The 16750-nt window shown below is 48.3% G+C and overlaps 2 protein-coding genes across 2 annotated transcripts in view; one reads left to right on the forward strand and one right to left on the reverse strand.

The window, feature by feature from the left end:
* LOC133933829 (receptor tyrosine-protein kinase erbB-4-like) overlaps window positions 1-8096 on the reverse strand; it is a 161948-nt gene extending 153852 nt beyond the window's left edge. The window contains exon 1 of the mRNA XM_062381066.1: window positions 7750-8096. Coding sequence (XP_062237050.1) covers window positions 7750-7813 — 64 coding nt within the window. The 5' untranslated portion in view covers window positions 7814-8096. The remainder of the gene's footprint in view (window positions 1-7749) is intronic.
* A 4154-nt stretch (window positions 8097-12250) lies between these two features.
* On the forward strand, window positions 12251-16341 carry lancl1 (LanC antibiotic synthetase component C-like 1 (bacterial)). Its single transcript, XM_062380399.1, has 10 exons — window positions 12251-12342; window positions 12649-12779; window positions 12910-13027; window positions 13257-13467; window positions 13608-13755; window positions 14046-14192; window positions 14439-14621; window positions 14748-14924; window positions 15528-15600; window positions 15777-16341. Exons 2-10 carry the CDS (start codon window positions 12702-12704, stop codon window positions 15851-15853), a joined length of 1212 nt encoding a protein of 403 aa, XP_062236383.1. The 5' UTR covers window positions 12251-12342; window positions 12649-12701; the 3' UTR covers window positions 15854-16341.
* Window positions 16342-16750: the final 409 nt, after the last annotated feature.

Raw genomic sequence — 16750 nt, forward strand, 5'->3', positions numbered from 1 at the left:
ATTTGTGTGATACCTCTACTCTCTTATAGGTAAAAAACAAAAGATGTGGCCCCATTAGCTTTATCCATGGAGACAAGACAACACAAGGTTGTGTGTGTGTATGTGTGTGTGTGATGGTGCATCCCACAGATGCAAATATAGATCTTGAAACACTTCCAATCACACAATAGATACAAACACACACACACACACACTCACACAGACACACAAACACACACAGCTAGTGCCTGTGTGGCCCAGGCTGATTAATTGGACCGTTCAGCGGCGGTGATAGCTGTACTCCTCAGAGACAACACACTGTCTCTCTCACTACACCTTAACCTCTGCTGGACACACACACAGACACACAAAAGCACACACACACACACACACACACAGAGCTGAATTTAGACCACTTCTCTTGCCTACTCTCCGTCTCTGTCACCCATCGTGCAAAGGACCCACCACCAGCTCACTCTCACCTTGCCAAGAGCGACTGTGTTTCTTGCCGCGGAGCAGGTTCAACGCGCGCGGGGGGGCTAGGAGCGTGCACGTGAGAGTGTGTGTTTGATTTTTCAGCCGCAGACAAATTATTGTAGCTACACACACAAAGCCACAGACGTGCACAAACAGATTCTCATGTACGTTCGCTCTTTCCAGACGTGTCTCATCTGTCTTCCTGCTGGAGGTGACTGACTTTCACACACACATCCACACACACACACACACACACACACACACACACACACACACACATACACACACACACACACACACACGCACACACACAGTATTATGTAGTTTAAGGAGCAGCCTCACTTCTGCTGGACTACAAGGTGACTTCGACAGACAAAGAAATAAAAAGGCAGGGGATGGGGGGGGGATGAGAGTAAGAAGAACAAGTGTCGGGGGGGAGAGAGTCTCCACCTCTGGTCAACGTATTGTTCGGCGGCAAACGACCCACAATCCTTCACTCTCGCCCTCCGCGCTCTCTCCATTGTCCTCCTCTCATCCTCTCATGCTCACTCCTTATCTCTCCTTAGAGACTTTCCATCTCTTTTACATCCACTTTGTCTCGCTTTGTCTCATCTCGCACACACACACACACACACACACACACACACACACACACACACACACCTCTGCCCTCCCTCTCTCTCCTTCTATTCCCTCCCTCCCCAGTCAGCTGTCATGGCTGCCACTTTCTCGCGCCCACTCATTTATTACAGGTCACCATTGCAGGAGGGGCCATTTATAAAAGGACAACGTGCCCCATCTGGACACACACAAACACACACACACACACACACAACTTGAATCTCAAACAGTATGCATGGATTTAATACCGCATCTAATGGGGAACGGTTGTGCACAAGATGTTGCATATTTGCAGAATCCCAACACACAGGAGCCTAAAATAATTCCTCTATACTGTGATGTGAAAATACACAAAATGTGCAGCGATGACAAACAGGTTCCTCGATGCATTTCAAACTAAACCGCACAAATTTGGCCAAACATCAGGTTTTTGGTCAAGTTCAAATCGAGTCAACAAACTTTGGAGTGAGGACGACTGACAGGAGGCACCTAACAAACTCTACTCAGGGCAAAAAAGCTCCAGAAACATTCTTTAAATATCATATAAGAGGTAGAATATACATTTAGAATATTAGTGTTACTGCAGCTGAGTTTTTAAATCATCACAATTCAAAACAAAAGGTTCAAAATGTTATTTTTCTTTGCGTGACTCACAGGAAACAGTTTCTTGGAGCCAGGATGAACAGACTAAACTCCTCCAGGAACGAGCAAGTGTCGAGACTTCGCACAACAAATCCGCACACACACAAACACAGACACACACTTGGCTGCAGCAGTCGTGCTTTCACTGTTTCGCCCTCGACAAAGCCACGCAGCATGTTTGCGTGTCTCTAACACGGTCTTCTAATCTTGTAGAATTAACGCAACATGAGTCGGAGACGAGGACGTTGACGTGCGGCGGAACATCACAGATACTACATCTTAATCCTGGTAAACGACGACTTTCTCTGTCATGACAACAACTGGAGAAACACAATAATCCTTTGTTGTCTTTTCTTTTCCATTTTTTTTTTTTGTCGCCGGCAAATATTCAGCGGAAGAATTAAGAGGAGCGACTTAGAGAGTCTGACACAAAGCAAACGTGGCTGAGCATACAGATTCTCAGTCACACACACACACACACACACACACACAGACACACACAGTGCCATGCAGATTAAGGCCCTGATTAAGTCGGGTGTTGCATGAAAGTCTTGGAACAGTAAATATCCTTAATTTGTAGTGTAATTAAACAGATTAGCTGCCGTGAATATCTTAGCAGGGATTAGCTCACACACAATACACCAGGCGGTCTTGGCTACACACACAAACACACACACAGACACACACACACACAGAAGGAGTAAACACATGCAAAACATTCAAAACGTCTTTTTTATACTCCTGTAAAATGCAAACACGAGAAGGATGAGTTGGTGTGTGTGTGTGTGTGTGTGACATCACACAAAGAAGAAACCAGTGATTATTTCTCCTTTTAACACAATTTCATAAAAACAAAAAGACACAATGTGAAATGATCCAGAGCGACACAACAGAAACCAGTGAGAGATGGAACCTGAGTTCAGACTGGTGGTGAGAGACGAGCCGGTGGCGTCTGATCCTTCTGCCAATCAAAGGAGACGCCACTCCACTTCCTGCGTTGGCCCGCTGCCTGAGCGCCGCGCTGCAAGTGTCAATTTGATGCCAACACTTGCACAAACACACAAATACATGACTGTCTGCGTGTGTGTTTGTGTGTGTGTGTGTGTGTTCATCACAGGCTGGATAATAAACTGAGTCCCTGCAGGAATTATGTGAAAATAGAGACGTTGCCACTGAAGCGCTGATATTTCCCCGGAGCTGCTTCCACCATGTGACCTCCATGTGACTGTTAACGCTGCACAATGACATTTAAATGATAATGTTGTGTTTGCAGCTTGTTGTGCGGCCCACAAGTGGCTGGAAATCTACTCATGCATGTTTGTGTGATGTGGGAACTTGAAATTTGACATTAATTTAATAACAGTTTAGTATTGTTGCCCAATAAAACCATGAAACTAGAGCTGAGTGCAGTACCGCAGCAGGCCTGAGGTCAGTAGAGAGACTCTACGGAGATAACGAAGTACTGGATAAACTGTTGTGGTTTATTTCAGCTTCAAACAAACACTTTGCATCTTAAATTCTTTAATATTTTGACGTTTTGTACGTGTTCAGATTTAATGGTCATGACGGGTTTGGATCAGAAAACCAGGAAATGAAACACTCTGCACGTGGATGATGAACACCAGATGATCTACAAGGCGTTTATCTTTAAACTGAACTCAGACTCAGCCCCCCAACACCCCCCCCCCCCCCCGAGGGAGTTTGGATAGCACAGAAACAAATACACACGCGTGTGGGCATGTAAATGACAGTTTGAGTGTCGTATGAAGGAGACACTGACAACATGTTGTCCATGAAACAAATTAGGTGTCGTAATTAAAGGAGGGAGGAGGGCAGGGATCCATTCCCCCTGTGTGCTCAGTGACAGGCGCACACAGACACACACACACACGGCTAATGAAAGACAGAGAGAGGAGTGTGTGTGTGTGCGTGTGCGTGAGGGATGGAGGAAGAAAGAGGAAGGAAGCGAGAGAGCGAAGGACAAAGGGGAGGAAATAAAAAGAAGCTGTTTCAAGAGGAACGAAAAGCAGAGGCAGAGAAAGACGGATGAAACGGAGCAGGGGAATAAAACAGAAACACAATGAGAGACGGTAATGGATGAGAGACATGATGTGTGTGCGTGTGTGTGTGTGTGTGTGTGTGTGTGCGTGTGTGTGTCAAGTGGAGACATAAGAGGAGATAAGGAAATAGCAGGAAAAGAGCTAATAAAATAAAAGTCTAAGTTAAAAGAGAATAGAAAGGTTCTTAAACGAGAAAAGAAACTCTGAAGTGGTGTAAGCAAGAGTGTGTGTGTGTGTGTGTGTGTGTGTCTTTGTGTGTGTGTGTGTGTAGGAAGCCCCTCTGACGCAGGATGGAGGCATTTGTCTCTGAGTGGAATTACAAGTGGCGGCCTGAACAAACCCTCCAGTGGTCTAGAAGAAACAGAAGAGAGAGGAAAGAAAAGAGATTCCTCCATCTTTCCTGCCTTTTGTTTTCCTGGGCCGTGCACCGTGCACGTGTGTGTGTATAAATGCAGGACTTGTAGTGTGTGTGTGTGTGTGTGTGTTTGTGTGTGTGCGTGTGTACAGTAAATCCCTGTGCGTGGATGCACTGTGTGTTTCAGTGGGAGCTCAGTCCTCCTGAAAGGGGACATCTGTGCCAGGCTTCCAGCCTCCGACTGGCCAATCTCACTCCCAGTCGGAGCTGGCACCGGACGCCTCGGCACGACCAAAGCCAGCCCTGCTCATCATTAGGCAGCAGAGGGGTTCAGAAGTCTGTCCGGCCAAACACGGCGCCACAGCCGCGGCGGCGAGGGAGAGAGGAGCTTCGAGATGAGCACAGAGGCCAGAGAAAGACAACAGTGCTGTTCTTCACACACGTCCTGGACCTTTTCCTTCCCATGCTGAGCAGTTGTGATTCTGCATGTAAATATTTTGGTGATTTGTGAACTCACAGAACAGAAGCTGCTCTGTGGGGCCGAGGCTGCGTCGCTCTACGAAGCCTGGGAAGAGAGGAGTAGGAGACAAAACCATTTCTTAACCCCCGGAGGGAACAGCGGCATCTTTGTTCGGCCCGTGCAGATAATAATCCGAGCAGTGATCGGGCCGGCGAGTACCATGAGAGGTAGTGTACTGCCGGCTGAGGGCCTGGACCAGCGTTCCATCACCCCCCCACGTCACGTTGGTAAAAGGCTTCCCTTTGACAGAGGAGGCCAACAACAGCCCACACCTCAAAGTCACCCTCAACTGCAATTATTCCTCTTTTCTGCAAACGGCCATGTTTCAACCCCCCTCGCCTCCTTCCCTCCTTCCCTCTGTCCCTCCTTCCCTCCTTCCCTCCTTCCCTCCTTCCCTCAGTCCCTCCTTCCCTCCGTCCCTCTGTCCTTCTTGCCTCACGCAGACCTGAACCTGCAGCCGCTCTACCCTGGATCGTTGACGAGCGTCCAGCTGGAGCGGCGGACGCCTGGCAGATATCAAGTTATGATAGCAGTGTTGACTCATTTAGAGCGAGATTGAATTCCTTCACCCCCCTCATCTCTCATGCTGTCAAATAAAGGCCTCGCGGTCTAGACTGATGCTATCAAAAAAAGCTTAATTAGCTTGTAATAAATTCTCATTTCCGTCGTTCTCGTACAAAGCCTCGGCCAGCGCCGTGCGTGCCAGCTGACGAGCGCCCAGTAATGTGATACTGGCATTCAGCGGGTTCCCCTTCTCCCCCGGCCATTTCACAGGAGAGCACGTCTGTAAATGTCACCCAGACACACACACACACACACACTTTGTTACACACACACACACACACACACCACTTGAGAGCCAGAGCGATTAAAATGTTTGAGCCACATCCTTGGTGACAAAAGGTCAGAAAGGTGTGAATTTGTTTTCTGCCAGAACCGTCTTTTTTTGACTAAATCTAAAAAACAGAGAAGAAGAATCTGATCTGAAACATTCAATATCAAAAATAGAGGAAATCGTGGAGTTTTGCATAGACGCCTCTTCAATGAGGAATCGTCCTACATGGTGAATTCAGAGCTCGCCGTATTTCTGGACATTTCACATCAGGCTGATCTTTCCACAGCAACATTTCTACGTCATGACCCGCCTCCTGCCACTCTACAGGCTCCGCCCCTCGCCTGGATGAAAGTCCAGAAAACGCACAACCCTAACAACTCAAGCTTGTCGTTTAAAAACTCCAGAACTTCATCACCTCATGCAGCCAAATATCGATCCACAGATAATGAACAGCAGCTGCTTTCATGCTTCACAATGTTCCCTGAGACGTGAGGATCCTGATTCCTGCTTTGTCCACATGTTGTTGACAAAATGATTAAAAGAGAGAATAATTACGAATCAATAACGACAATAGCGGTCGATGGGAAGCTGGGACCCCCGGGGTGGTGGTGAAAGCAGCAGAATCGACAGATCAGCTGTCAGGTGTTACAGAGCAGAGACATGTGAATCTGATTCCTCTGCTGATTTGACCTGATCTCAGTTCAGCACTTCAATCCTGAACTTTCTGTTTTTGGTTTTATTTCAAATTAAAATGAAGATGAATTTGATTCCTCGACACGAGCACGGTGAGGTAACAGTCAGGATGGAGCACAACATCAATCAAGTCGCTCGGGGTGTGAACACAGTCGTACTTGGCATCGTGTACTTGTGCTGTACATTGTGCACACACACACACACACACACACACACACACACACACAGTTCAGTGTGTGCACAGGCTGACTGGCAGGAGAGCTGCAGACATTTGTCTCCCAGCAGGAGCACACAGACACACAACATCACTCATGTGTGGTGCTGGCTATCAATGTTTCAACAAAGAAGTGTAAGACTGGGCACAGGGGTCACACACATATCTGCTCAGTAATAACCCCCCCCCCCCACACACACACACACACACACACACACTCACACACACACACACACACAATGCACTTCCCAGGAGGCAGAGCTCAGATTCTTTGGATGGAATTTGCTTCACATATCTCGTGGACTGGAGCGTGTGCACGGAGAACAAACGAGGCAGCGAGGACCAGGCTACTTTCCTCCATCCCAGCCTCCATGCACTCCTGTGCGCAGCGTCCAGAGAGTGTGTGTACATGTGTGTGTGTCAGAAACCACCCTGGACCGAGCCTGAACTTGACCTGTCCTTGGAGGGGGGGAGGAAAGTGTCCTTGAATCTCATTGTGCCTTTGAGAGGCAGGACGAGGAACAGGTTCACCTCCGAACATCAATCCACAAACTCTCCTATGTGTTCCAACCGCCTCTGTGCGTGTGTGTGTGTCTGTTGCTGTGTGTTGTGTGTTGCAGTGTTCCCTGATTATAACAATTAAGAAGGAATGTGAGATGTTACTCCACCGAACTCCGACCTCAGGAGAAGACAGAACACACTTAGTGATGATTGGTAAAGTTAAGAATTTGAGTTGTGAGCTTCTTCTATGGAAACCCCTTAGGGTCATTACAGTGACACCACAGGGGCCCTGGTGATGGAGGCAGATGTGGTCCCACCATCCAGCCCCAGAGTGTATCTGCTCCGTCTGAATCCCTCACACACGCAGAGATGAGCTGTGCCACTGGTGCAGCTCAATTCCTGTGAATTAGCGCAAACAGCCGCAGTCTCCGGTTCTATCACTGTCCGCTGAGAGGGAGCTCGGTGCAAAGGATGCCGCATTCATTCACGATCAGGACGAGCAGCCTCACACAGAATCTCTTTCTGGAGGAAATTACGCACCGGTGCGCAGCTCCAACACATATCAAACGGAGATGGGGAGAAAGGAGGTGCGGAGCGGGGGGTTTGGAGAGGTCTTTACGCACAGCCACCCGCTCCCAGAGGAGGCTGGGTGCCGGGGGGAGTCACATCAGCACCAGCGTGTGAGGATGGGAAGTTCTGGCAAGTTTGTGGCAGTGATGCGGCGCAAACACCAGCCACCGTGCCAGCACCATCATGGGCTTTGTGTGTGTGTGTGTGTGTCTGTGCGTGTTTGTGGAGGTGAAGGTGTGAGTGGATCATGGTCCCCTGACCCACGCGTCCCGGATCACTCACCTGACTGTGCCGCACTCGCTCGGACCAACAGCAGCGCGACGAGGACGCAGGCGACGAACTTCATGTTTGGATAAAGGCTGCTTGTCTTGTAAACTCCAGGAACTCACATGTCCAGTTCAGATATCCTCGTTGTTCACACGCAAACACACACGCACAAAATAAAACCAAAAAAGCCCCGCGTCGGAGAGTGGATGTCGTCCCCCGCGCGTCCCGCACCGTGGAGAGCTTTTACGCACCGCGCGCTGCTGCGTGTGATCCTCGGCTCCGGAGCAGTGATCAGGTCGCTTTCCACCGCGGACTCTCTGAGCCATTCACCCCTCACTCACACTGCCACGGACGCCGGTGGCTAGGGGGGTGGGGGGGGGGGGGGGTTTGAACGGGGAGACTTGGTGGTGGTAGTGGAGGGGGGGAGGGCTGTGGATCCGCCTCTTAGGAGTGATTGACGCCTCCTTCAGCCAATTAAACCAGAGATCCTGAAGATTTGAAGGGGTACTTGCAGGTGGTATCCGCCCACCTCACTTATCAACTTATCACCTCTCCTGATTGGCTGTGAGCTGCTGTCAATACACCTGTCGGAGGCGGGTCTTTCCTTTTGATTGACACCAAGTCAACTTGTTTGATCCAGTTTGACGCAGCGTATTAGATCCACTACAGATGTTCCTGCAGTTAAAGAGTGAATCTAAACTCGTGTCACCCTCGTGCATGAAACAACTGAATGAGAGATTCCTGTGGGACGTTAGATCCAGGGATCTAACGTCCCCCTCCCCCCCCCCCCCACACACACGGCCTGTGAACTTGGATGTTCTGTCCAACATGTTCAGGCTTGTGGGTCCAGCACTGCTCTGCCTGTGAGGATGAGGATGGAGGGATGAGAGAAACTGTCTCTGCAACATGTTTGAGTTCAGCTCCACAAACACACACCCACCCACGCACACACACAAACACACACACTGAGTCTTCATGTGTCCCCTCAGCTTCATTCAGTGTCCACTGCTGCCATCTAGAGGACAAGTCAGAGAACGACTCCATGTTCACTACTATCATGCAGATGATTGAAGCACACGATGACTTTTAGGTTTCTCAGTGGAAAAGAGACAAGATGCACTTCCACGTTTCATCGTGTCTCTCTAAACTTTTTGTATGTCAGCATTTCCGGTTTCAAAATGTTCACTCCACCCTAAATTTGACAATAAAGTTTTTAAAATATGTAATACTCTCATCCATTAACAGAATTCGAAATGGTTTTAAAAATAAGACCCACAGCTAAAGTACATTTTTATGATGATTTATTTTCAGTAAGGCTCTCACCCATATAACATAATCTTCATCATCCGTTTCTATCCATCTATCCATCTATCTATCTTTCTCTCCATCCATCTATCCATTTTGAAATCGTGGACATGTGATATAATAATAATAACTTCATTTATTTCAAAACAAAGTTACAAAGTGCATTAACAAGATGAAATGATGAAAGCAATTGTTTATTAGTTTCTGTTGCTCATATATAATAAATATCACTAAATGTATATGATATGTTGAAGCGTTTTGTCGTGTTGTAGAACTCATGTTCGCTGCTCATCAACATTACAAAGATCACAGCATCACCCTCCCTCACCTGTCTCCTCTCTGTTACGCATCCTCGTCACCTCCCCCTCCTTTCCTCCACTCTTCCTCCCTCTCTTCACTTATATAAGTGTGTCACCTCTCCTTCTCCCTCTCTCCTCCCTCCCCCACTCTGGTCCCTCCCTCTGCCAGACAGTCGACTGGTATGGCGACACCAGACTGTGTGTATTTTTAGCACTGCCACAGATGGGGCCGTGGCTGCATGTCAGAGACCAGAACGTTCTTAATCTCAGCTGTCAGCCCCCCCCCCCCCCCCCAGCACCAACATTGATCCCGTCCACTTTGGTGCTGAAGCAGAATTAGTGAAAGTTTGTCCCCCGCCCTTAAAATCAAGGTTTCAGTCGGATTCTGGATGGAGGTGAAACCAGAAGGCTGTCCCTCTGCAGGACAAAGACATCAGCAGATATGAGTCTGTCTTAGCAAGGAAAGACAAAGACAGACCTATTTTCTCATGCTGCATGTTTAACAGCAGCGATAAGTGGTGATATAACGGTTTGGCCCGACCCTGTGACCTGGACACTCACCCAGAGGCAGCTCTGTGCACCTCCACCTTCACGATTCCCCTCAGGGAAACTAACTGTGAACAGTCTGTCCTCTTTGTTTTTGAGTCAAGTTATAATTATTACTGCAGGGGGAGAAGGAGGATGTGCTGCAGGGTCAAGTTGTGGGCTTTGTGCGGAACACTTTAAGAGTCTGCTCGTCTGGCAGCCTTCACACTCTCCGGCTGTCCGTGTGAATATGGAGGCGCGGTGGGCGAGAGACAAGGGAGGAGGCTGACAGGGAGGGAGGTGATGGGTGGGGGAGGTGATGGCTCTGGGTTGTCAGGCTGTCAGATTGAGTTCAGGTGACTTGGATCTATTGTAAATACTTTGAATTACCTCCTTCTGCTAGATCTACTTCACAAAAGAGGAATATCGAGCAGTGTTTGGCTCCAGATCCTTGTCTAATGTAATATTCTGGTTCAGGAGTGAACAAATAATCCTTTGTTTACCTGGGAAATGTAGTTTAATACACATAAGATGCAGTAGACACCTTTCATGTGCAGTTGCAGATCAACCTTCACTGCCTTTCATGCTAACTAGTAATTATCAGCATGCTAACTCACCTGAAGAGCATGCATGAGCAATATTCCATGCATTGTTGTTGTGATGTGAAATATGTGAGCTCAGCTTGGTTGTTGTCTTCTGCTACAAACAAATCATGATCAATATCGCCCCTAATTAATAACTTTTCTCCAGGACTCAGCTCAATAATGTGTCTTTCAGTGAGGAGCTCCTATCAAACCCCAAGGTCTGTTTCTGAGTCTCGTTGCTTTCAGGGGCCTCATTTCCATTCCCCGTCCCTCAAGACAAGGTAGAGCGATCCCCAGGTGTGTGTGTGTGTGTGTGTGTGGGGGGGGGGGGGGTCTCTGCAGGAGTGGCCTTCATCTGCCGAACGCTCAATTGAAATGGAAATGACGGACGGCCAAGTGCGCAGCTACTGTAAGGAAATAATGTTGTAGACGCAGAAAACAGAAAACCAAAGAGTGACAGTGATGACGGCAGCAGACCTGCAGCTCACACACTCCAACCGTCAGCTTCATTCTGCAGCTCAAGGTTTCACAAGTCATCACAAACGCTACAGACCAAACTTCAGGGTCTGGAAAAGTTGGAAAAGTATATTTAAAATACAAATTACACATTTTTAAATCATCTGAGATAATTAGAGTCGTCTCTCAGGCTTTTTATCTGTGGACTCACAAAGGATCGTCTGTATAGAACATGGCTGAACTCCGGTGGGAGCCAGATGAAGTGAGTATCTGCTCCTTGATTAATTAGAGCTCGGGTTTGATGATTCTTACTTAGTCTATGAGCAGAAAGCCATTAATAACCAGAGAGAAGCAGCGATGAAGCTCTGGAACAAGGGGAAGAAGAAGCAGCTGAGGCATATCAACAAAGAGTCATCAAAGCCCGTCAGAGGACGTGTCCCGTTTGCACTCTGTTTGAACGTCTTCTCACCACCGGGCTCTGCTCCAGCTCGGATCCTTCAAAGGGGAGATTACAGAGCTGCAGCAGCGTCGCTCTGCAATAAGTGAGAAAGTGGGACATCAGCAGTGAGACTCAGCACAGCTCCAATCAATACGGGCCCTGTGGTCTCTCTGACGCCGGCATCACCATCACCGTGCAGGGGAATGCCAGCGTGATGCTGCCGGCATGTTTGGGCCGGGAGAAGGTCAAGAGCAGATTGACGGGGCGTTTCCATCGCAAGCACATGTGTGTAAACTGGGATCATGAGTTTAGGCCCGAGTGTTGGTTTCTGGAGTCCTCAGCGAAGAAATCCTGAAAAAGGGTTTAAAATTAGTCATTTATAGTTTCTGTGTGTTCCATATACTGAACTACACTCAAAATATGCACATGACCCGACTCTGTAAATAAAATATGATGTATTGTTATAGTCCTACCAGATCAGACCATATCATTTTGTCACAGTTATATTCTGATAAAGTAAGAATAAACCTTTTAATATTCAAACTCGCTCCCTTAAGGTTTTATTCTAATTTATTCTAATTTTGCTGTTTCCGAGACCTTGTTGATGCTTTGAATCAGAATCATGAATTTCATCGTTTTTGTTAAACCTCAAGAGTGAGAGATTTATTATTAATGTTTCTCCATCTACACAACATGAATCTGAACTTGTGTGTACTTATTAAGTCTTTTTACAAAGAGAATGAAAACAAATATTTTACCAGTGAATATGTGACATTAAGAATTTTAAAAACCCACACACACATATTGTGAAATAATTAAAAAGGCACAAAGGGAAACAGCTGATTGATTATTAAAAAAAAAAATGATAAAAAATGTCAATAAAAAGAGCTGCAGTTCCACCGCCGCCGCCGCAGGTGGCAGCACCGCGCTGACTGACGCTCACATTGATACTTGAAGCCGAGGAAGCTTCATCAGCTGTGTAGACCGGAAGCTGCAGCGTGTGAGTTGCTTTGTTTTTATTAATATAATCCACCGATTAACCACCGTTTTATTTGAAACTGCACTTGCATCACTTTGTTAGAAAGTCCCGGGGTTAGCGGCGGCTAGCTTCAGCAGCTAAGCTAGCTGCAGGCTGCGGCTAGCTGTGGCGTGTGCGCGCGCGTGTGTGTGGGGTTCTCCCGAGCTCAGCATCAGATTGATCCTCCGTTATTAAATCTATAACTCACTGTTCTCCGATCTGTTCCTGCTCCTGTCCCCCGAGCCTCGTCCCCTCATCTCTCTGTTTTTATCTGACCCACATCGGCAGTCAAGGATCTTCATCTTCATCGTCCTCCTCCTCCTCCTCCTCCTCCAGTGACCATGGACACCAGAGCGGTGAAGAACCCGTATCCCGACTATGATGGCAACTCATCACAGCTCTTTGACGCCCAGGGAAAGGTAACGTGCACGGGGGAATTGTGTGTTTGTGTGTGTGTTTTTAAGCATTTCTGTGTCTTTGTGCATTTGGGTCTTTGTGTGTCTTTGTGTCGTGTCCCCCGTCCTGAGTGTCCTGTGTCCTCGCCTCCAGCTCACCCCAGAGTTCAGCCAGAGACTGAGCAGGAAGGTGAGCGAGCTCCTGTCCATCATGGAGAACGGGCTGAAGTCTGCGGACCCCAGGGACTGCACCATGTACACGGGCTGGGCAGGTGAGGCTGCAGTTACACAACCCAACCACTACCTCTGACTCACTAAGTCTGGGATTCAGAGACACAACGTGATGAAATGTTTGTGAACAGCAAAACCAGCTGATGTAGATTTACATGATCAGGGATTAAACGTTCAGATTAAATCAGCCTCTATATATAAATCAAATTAAATCCTAAAATGTGATTGGCTGGTGTGCGTTGGCCTGACTCTCCGTCCGTGTGTCCGCAGGCGTCGCTCTGCTCTACCTGCACCTCCACAGCGTGTTCCAGGAGGAGTCCTTCCTCCACCGGGCCCTGGACTACGTCACCCACAGCCTGAAGTGTCTGACCCGACGCCATGATGTCACCTTCCTGTGCGGGGACAGCGGGCCGCTGGCTGTGGCCGCCGTGGTCTACTTCCGCCTGCAGAGGCCGCATGAGGCCGACGAGTGCATCAACCGGTGAGTTCAGAACAGAAGTTAAAGATCTGATATATATATGTTTATTCAAATGTTTGTACGGATGATTATTTAAATAATTAATTGTAAGCAGTTATTCTAAATGATGCTTCTGACTCTGTTTTGTGTCTTTTGTTTCTCAGACTGCTGCAGTTTCACCAGACGGTGGTGCAGGGATCGGGGGGGCTGCCGGACGAGCTGCTCTACGGCCGAATGGGCTTCCTCTACTCCCTCGTCTTCATCAACCAGCAGCTGGGGCAGGACAGGATCCCGCTGCAGTACATCCAGCAGGTGGGTCTGACAGGTCTGGGGCCGGAGCTCCTTGGGATGAAGGGTCTCTGGATCTCACTGGTTTGAACGACAGGAACCAACGAGTCTGGAAAAGAAAAACAGAGTTTAATCATTGACTTCCAGGTTCTGATCCAGCTTCTCTAACTTCTCCATCACTTCCCAACAGTCTGGGCTTAATTCGCTCTTTCTTACAAATATCCATGTCCGATGTCTCAGAGTTTTGCCTCATTGATTTCCCCCCCCTCGCGCAGATTAGATGTGTTTCTGAGTTGTGTTGTTTCCGTCCTCAGATCAGCGAGAGCGTGCTGGCGTCGGGCGAGCACCTCAGCAGGAAGTTCAGGTTCCAGAACCAGAGCCCTCTGATGTACGAGTGGTACCAGGAGCAGTACGTTGGCGCCGCACACGGACTCGCGGGCATCTACTACTTCCTCATGCAGGTAAAGACCGTTATGAGATGTCGAGTTGTTTTATCCTCCTACACTCTGCACAGACCATAATCTACTGACCAATGGTTAATTAGACTATTATTCCAGCTGAATTGAAATACTCTGGCGTCACCATCACATCTTACCGGACCCCCCGATGAGAAGAATTCATTATTTTGCCTGAGTAATTGTTCCAGCTGTAAAGTCAGTGTTGATTCCACCTCTCTCTCTCTCTCTCTCTCTCTCTCTCCCTTGCAGCCGGGCTTCGTCGCTCAGCCGGAGCACGTGCACCGGCTGGTGAAGCCCAGCGTCGACCACGTGTGCCGACTCAAGCTGGCGTCGGGAAACTACCCCCCCTGCATCGGCGACGACAGAGACCTGCTGGTGCACTGGTGCCACGGCTCGCCGGGAATCGTCTACACACTCCTGCAGGCGCACAGGGTAACAAGCGTTCTACTGTCAGAGGGTGGAGGGGTTTGATCTGAGGAGTCATAGTGGCATCTAGTGGTCATGTTCAGTTCTAATCTCACCTGATGTTCATGTTGATTTTATGTTTCTCATCTCCAGGCCTTTGGAGAAACCCAGTACCTGTACGACGCCCTCCAGTGTGGAGAGGTGGTTTGGCGCTGGGGCTTGCTGAAGAAGGGCTACGGGCTGTGTCACGGTGCCGCGGGTAACGCCTACACCTTCCTGGCTCTGTACCGGCAAACTCGGGATCCAAGGCACCTTCACAGAGCCTGCATGGTGAGACTCATATAAAGTTAATAATCTGAATGCAGAGGTTCAAGGTAAAAGTCGAATTTCCCAGTCAAGGTCAAGTTTCTGTTTTTCACAGTGAGCTGAAGTATTTCACTGGTTTAAAGGATTTCACTTTAGACGTGATTATGAATCATGTAAATTGGGTTTTGCTCAGTTACCGTGTTTTGTTGCTGACCCAGAGATGATCGAGCGTGTGAGGCTCGGGTTCTTCTGGGTTTCCTGACAATCGATTGACAGTTGTCTGTCTTGAGGCGGCGTTGCGGTGGCGAGCTCTCCGTGGACTCGCCCCAGGTGGCACAGCTCCCACGTGTGCTTCAATTAATATGAATCTATTCATAGAGGGTTTGGAAATAGTCTCTTCAGATGTCGCTAAGCTCTGTTACATGCTCCCGCTGCAACCCACTGACATCGTGGTCGAAACCCGCTCCCGCCACAGCGATCGGATTTCACTGAGACGAGCACAAGTTGGAGCAGTTGTTGACACTGCTCGCTGATCTCCAGAGACGTTCAGCTCCAACGCTCTGCAGCCACACACCAGGAATCAAATTGTGACACTGCCCCTCTCTCTCTCCCTCTCTCTCTCTACAGTTTGCCGACTGGTGCATGAACTACGGCCAACATGGCTGCCGAACTCCAGACACTCCCTTCTCCCTCTTTGAAGGTAAGTTATGAGCATGTGACATAAACATATATACCATCACAAGTTATGAATAGACCAGTGTTGCGATAAAAACAACTGCTTATTCTACTTTAACGCCTAGAAAGCTCTTTTCAATACATTTCAATACTATCCTATCATAATATCTGTAACCTCACGACGTCACTTCCTGTCTGCAGGCATGGCGGGCACCATCTACTTCCTGGCCGACATTCTGCAGCCCATGAAGGCGAGGTTCCCAGCCTTCGAGGTGTGACAGCCCCCCCCCACAGAAGAAGATCCGTCTTCCTGCTGTCTGTCGCACTCGTGCATGAGAACACTGCGTCCATCTGGGTAAATAATAAACAGAGACTCCACAAGCAACTCGCCGGCTGGCGTTGACTCCTGCTTCAAGTTTCTGCTGCTGTTAACTATCTTATCTCATTTCTTAATTATCTCTTAATGTATGTGAAAGCTGAGAGTTCCTTCATGTGTATTCATTTAACTCAGTATGGTGGCGTCCTCTAGGGCCTAACCCGAGGGCTGCAGGAAACTCACTCTCGATTCAGTAAAAGTTGTTTTGTTAAAGTTGTAAAGCAGTATATTTCATTTATTCTGTAAATTTGTTACATTAAAAAAGAAATAAATGCTTTACGTTGATATCATGTGAGAAACGTCATCAGTAAATATACTCCCAGTGCACTAAATAAAACCCAGTGTCCTGTCCTCTGCTCTGTGTGGACAATAAACCGTGTGTTTTTACAACCTTTGCTCTGTCGTGGATTCAGCACCTTGGTGTGTGCATGCAGCGACACAAAGCCACAGGGGGGCAGCAGAGAGCCACCTGACCTCTGACCTCCCTGCAGGGAATGAAACTCACCTTGAGTCCGACTTCATACGAATTCGTGAAGACGTCATATAAAAGTGTATATACCGATCTGCTCCGTTGTGTAACGAGTAAACACTCGACACGTCATGTGACACTGAGAAATGTCTCAAATCCTCCGAGCCGTCCTCCATGTGACACTTGGCTCAGCTGCTCCGCTCTCTACTCCAAATAAGGCTCATGTAACACTCTGAAAAGCAGGCAGCGACACAATGCACTCTTTTTAAAGCCCCCTGCCCCGGCTTCTTTATGACCCGAGGCCAGGGAGGAGGAGGAAGAGGAGGAGGA

The sequence above is a fragment of the Platichthys flesus genome, chromosome 22, assembly GCF_949316205.1.
Source record: "Platichthys flesus chromosome 22, fPlaFle2.1, whole genome shotgun sequence".
Classification (NCBI taxonomy): Eukaryota; Metazoa; Chordata; class Actinopteri; order Pleuronectiformes; family Pleuronectidae; genus Platichthys; species Platichthys flesus.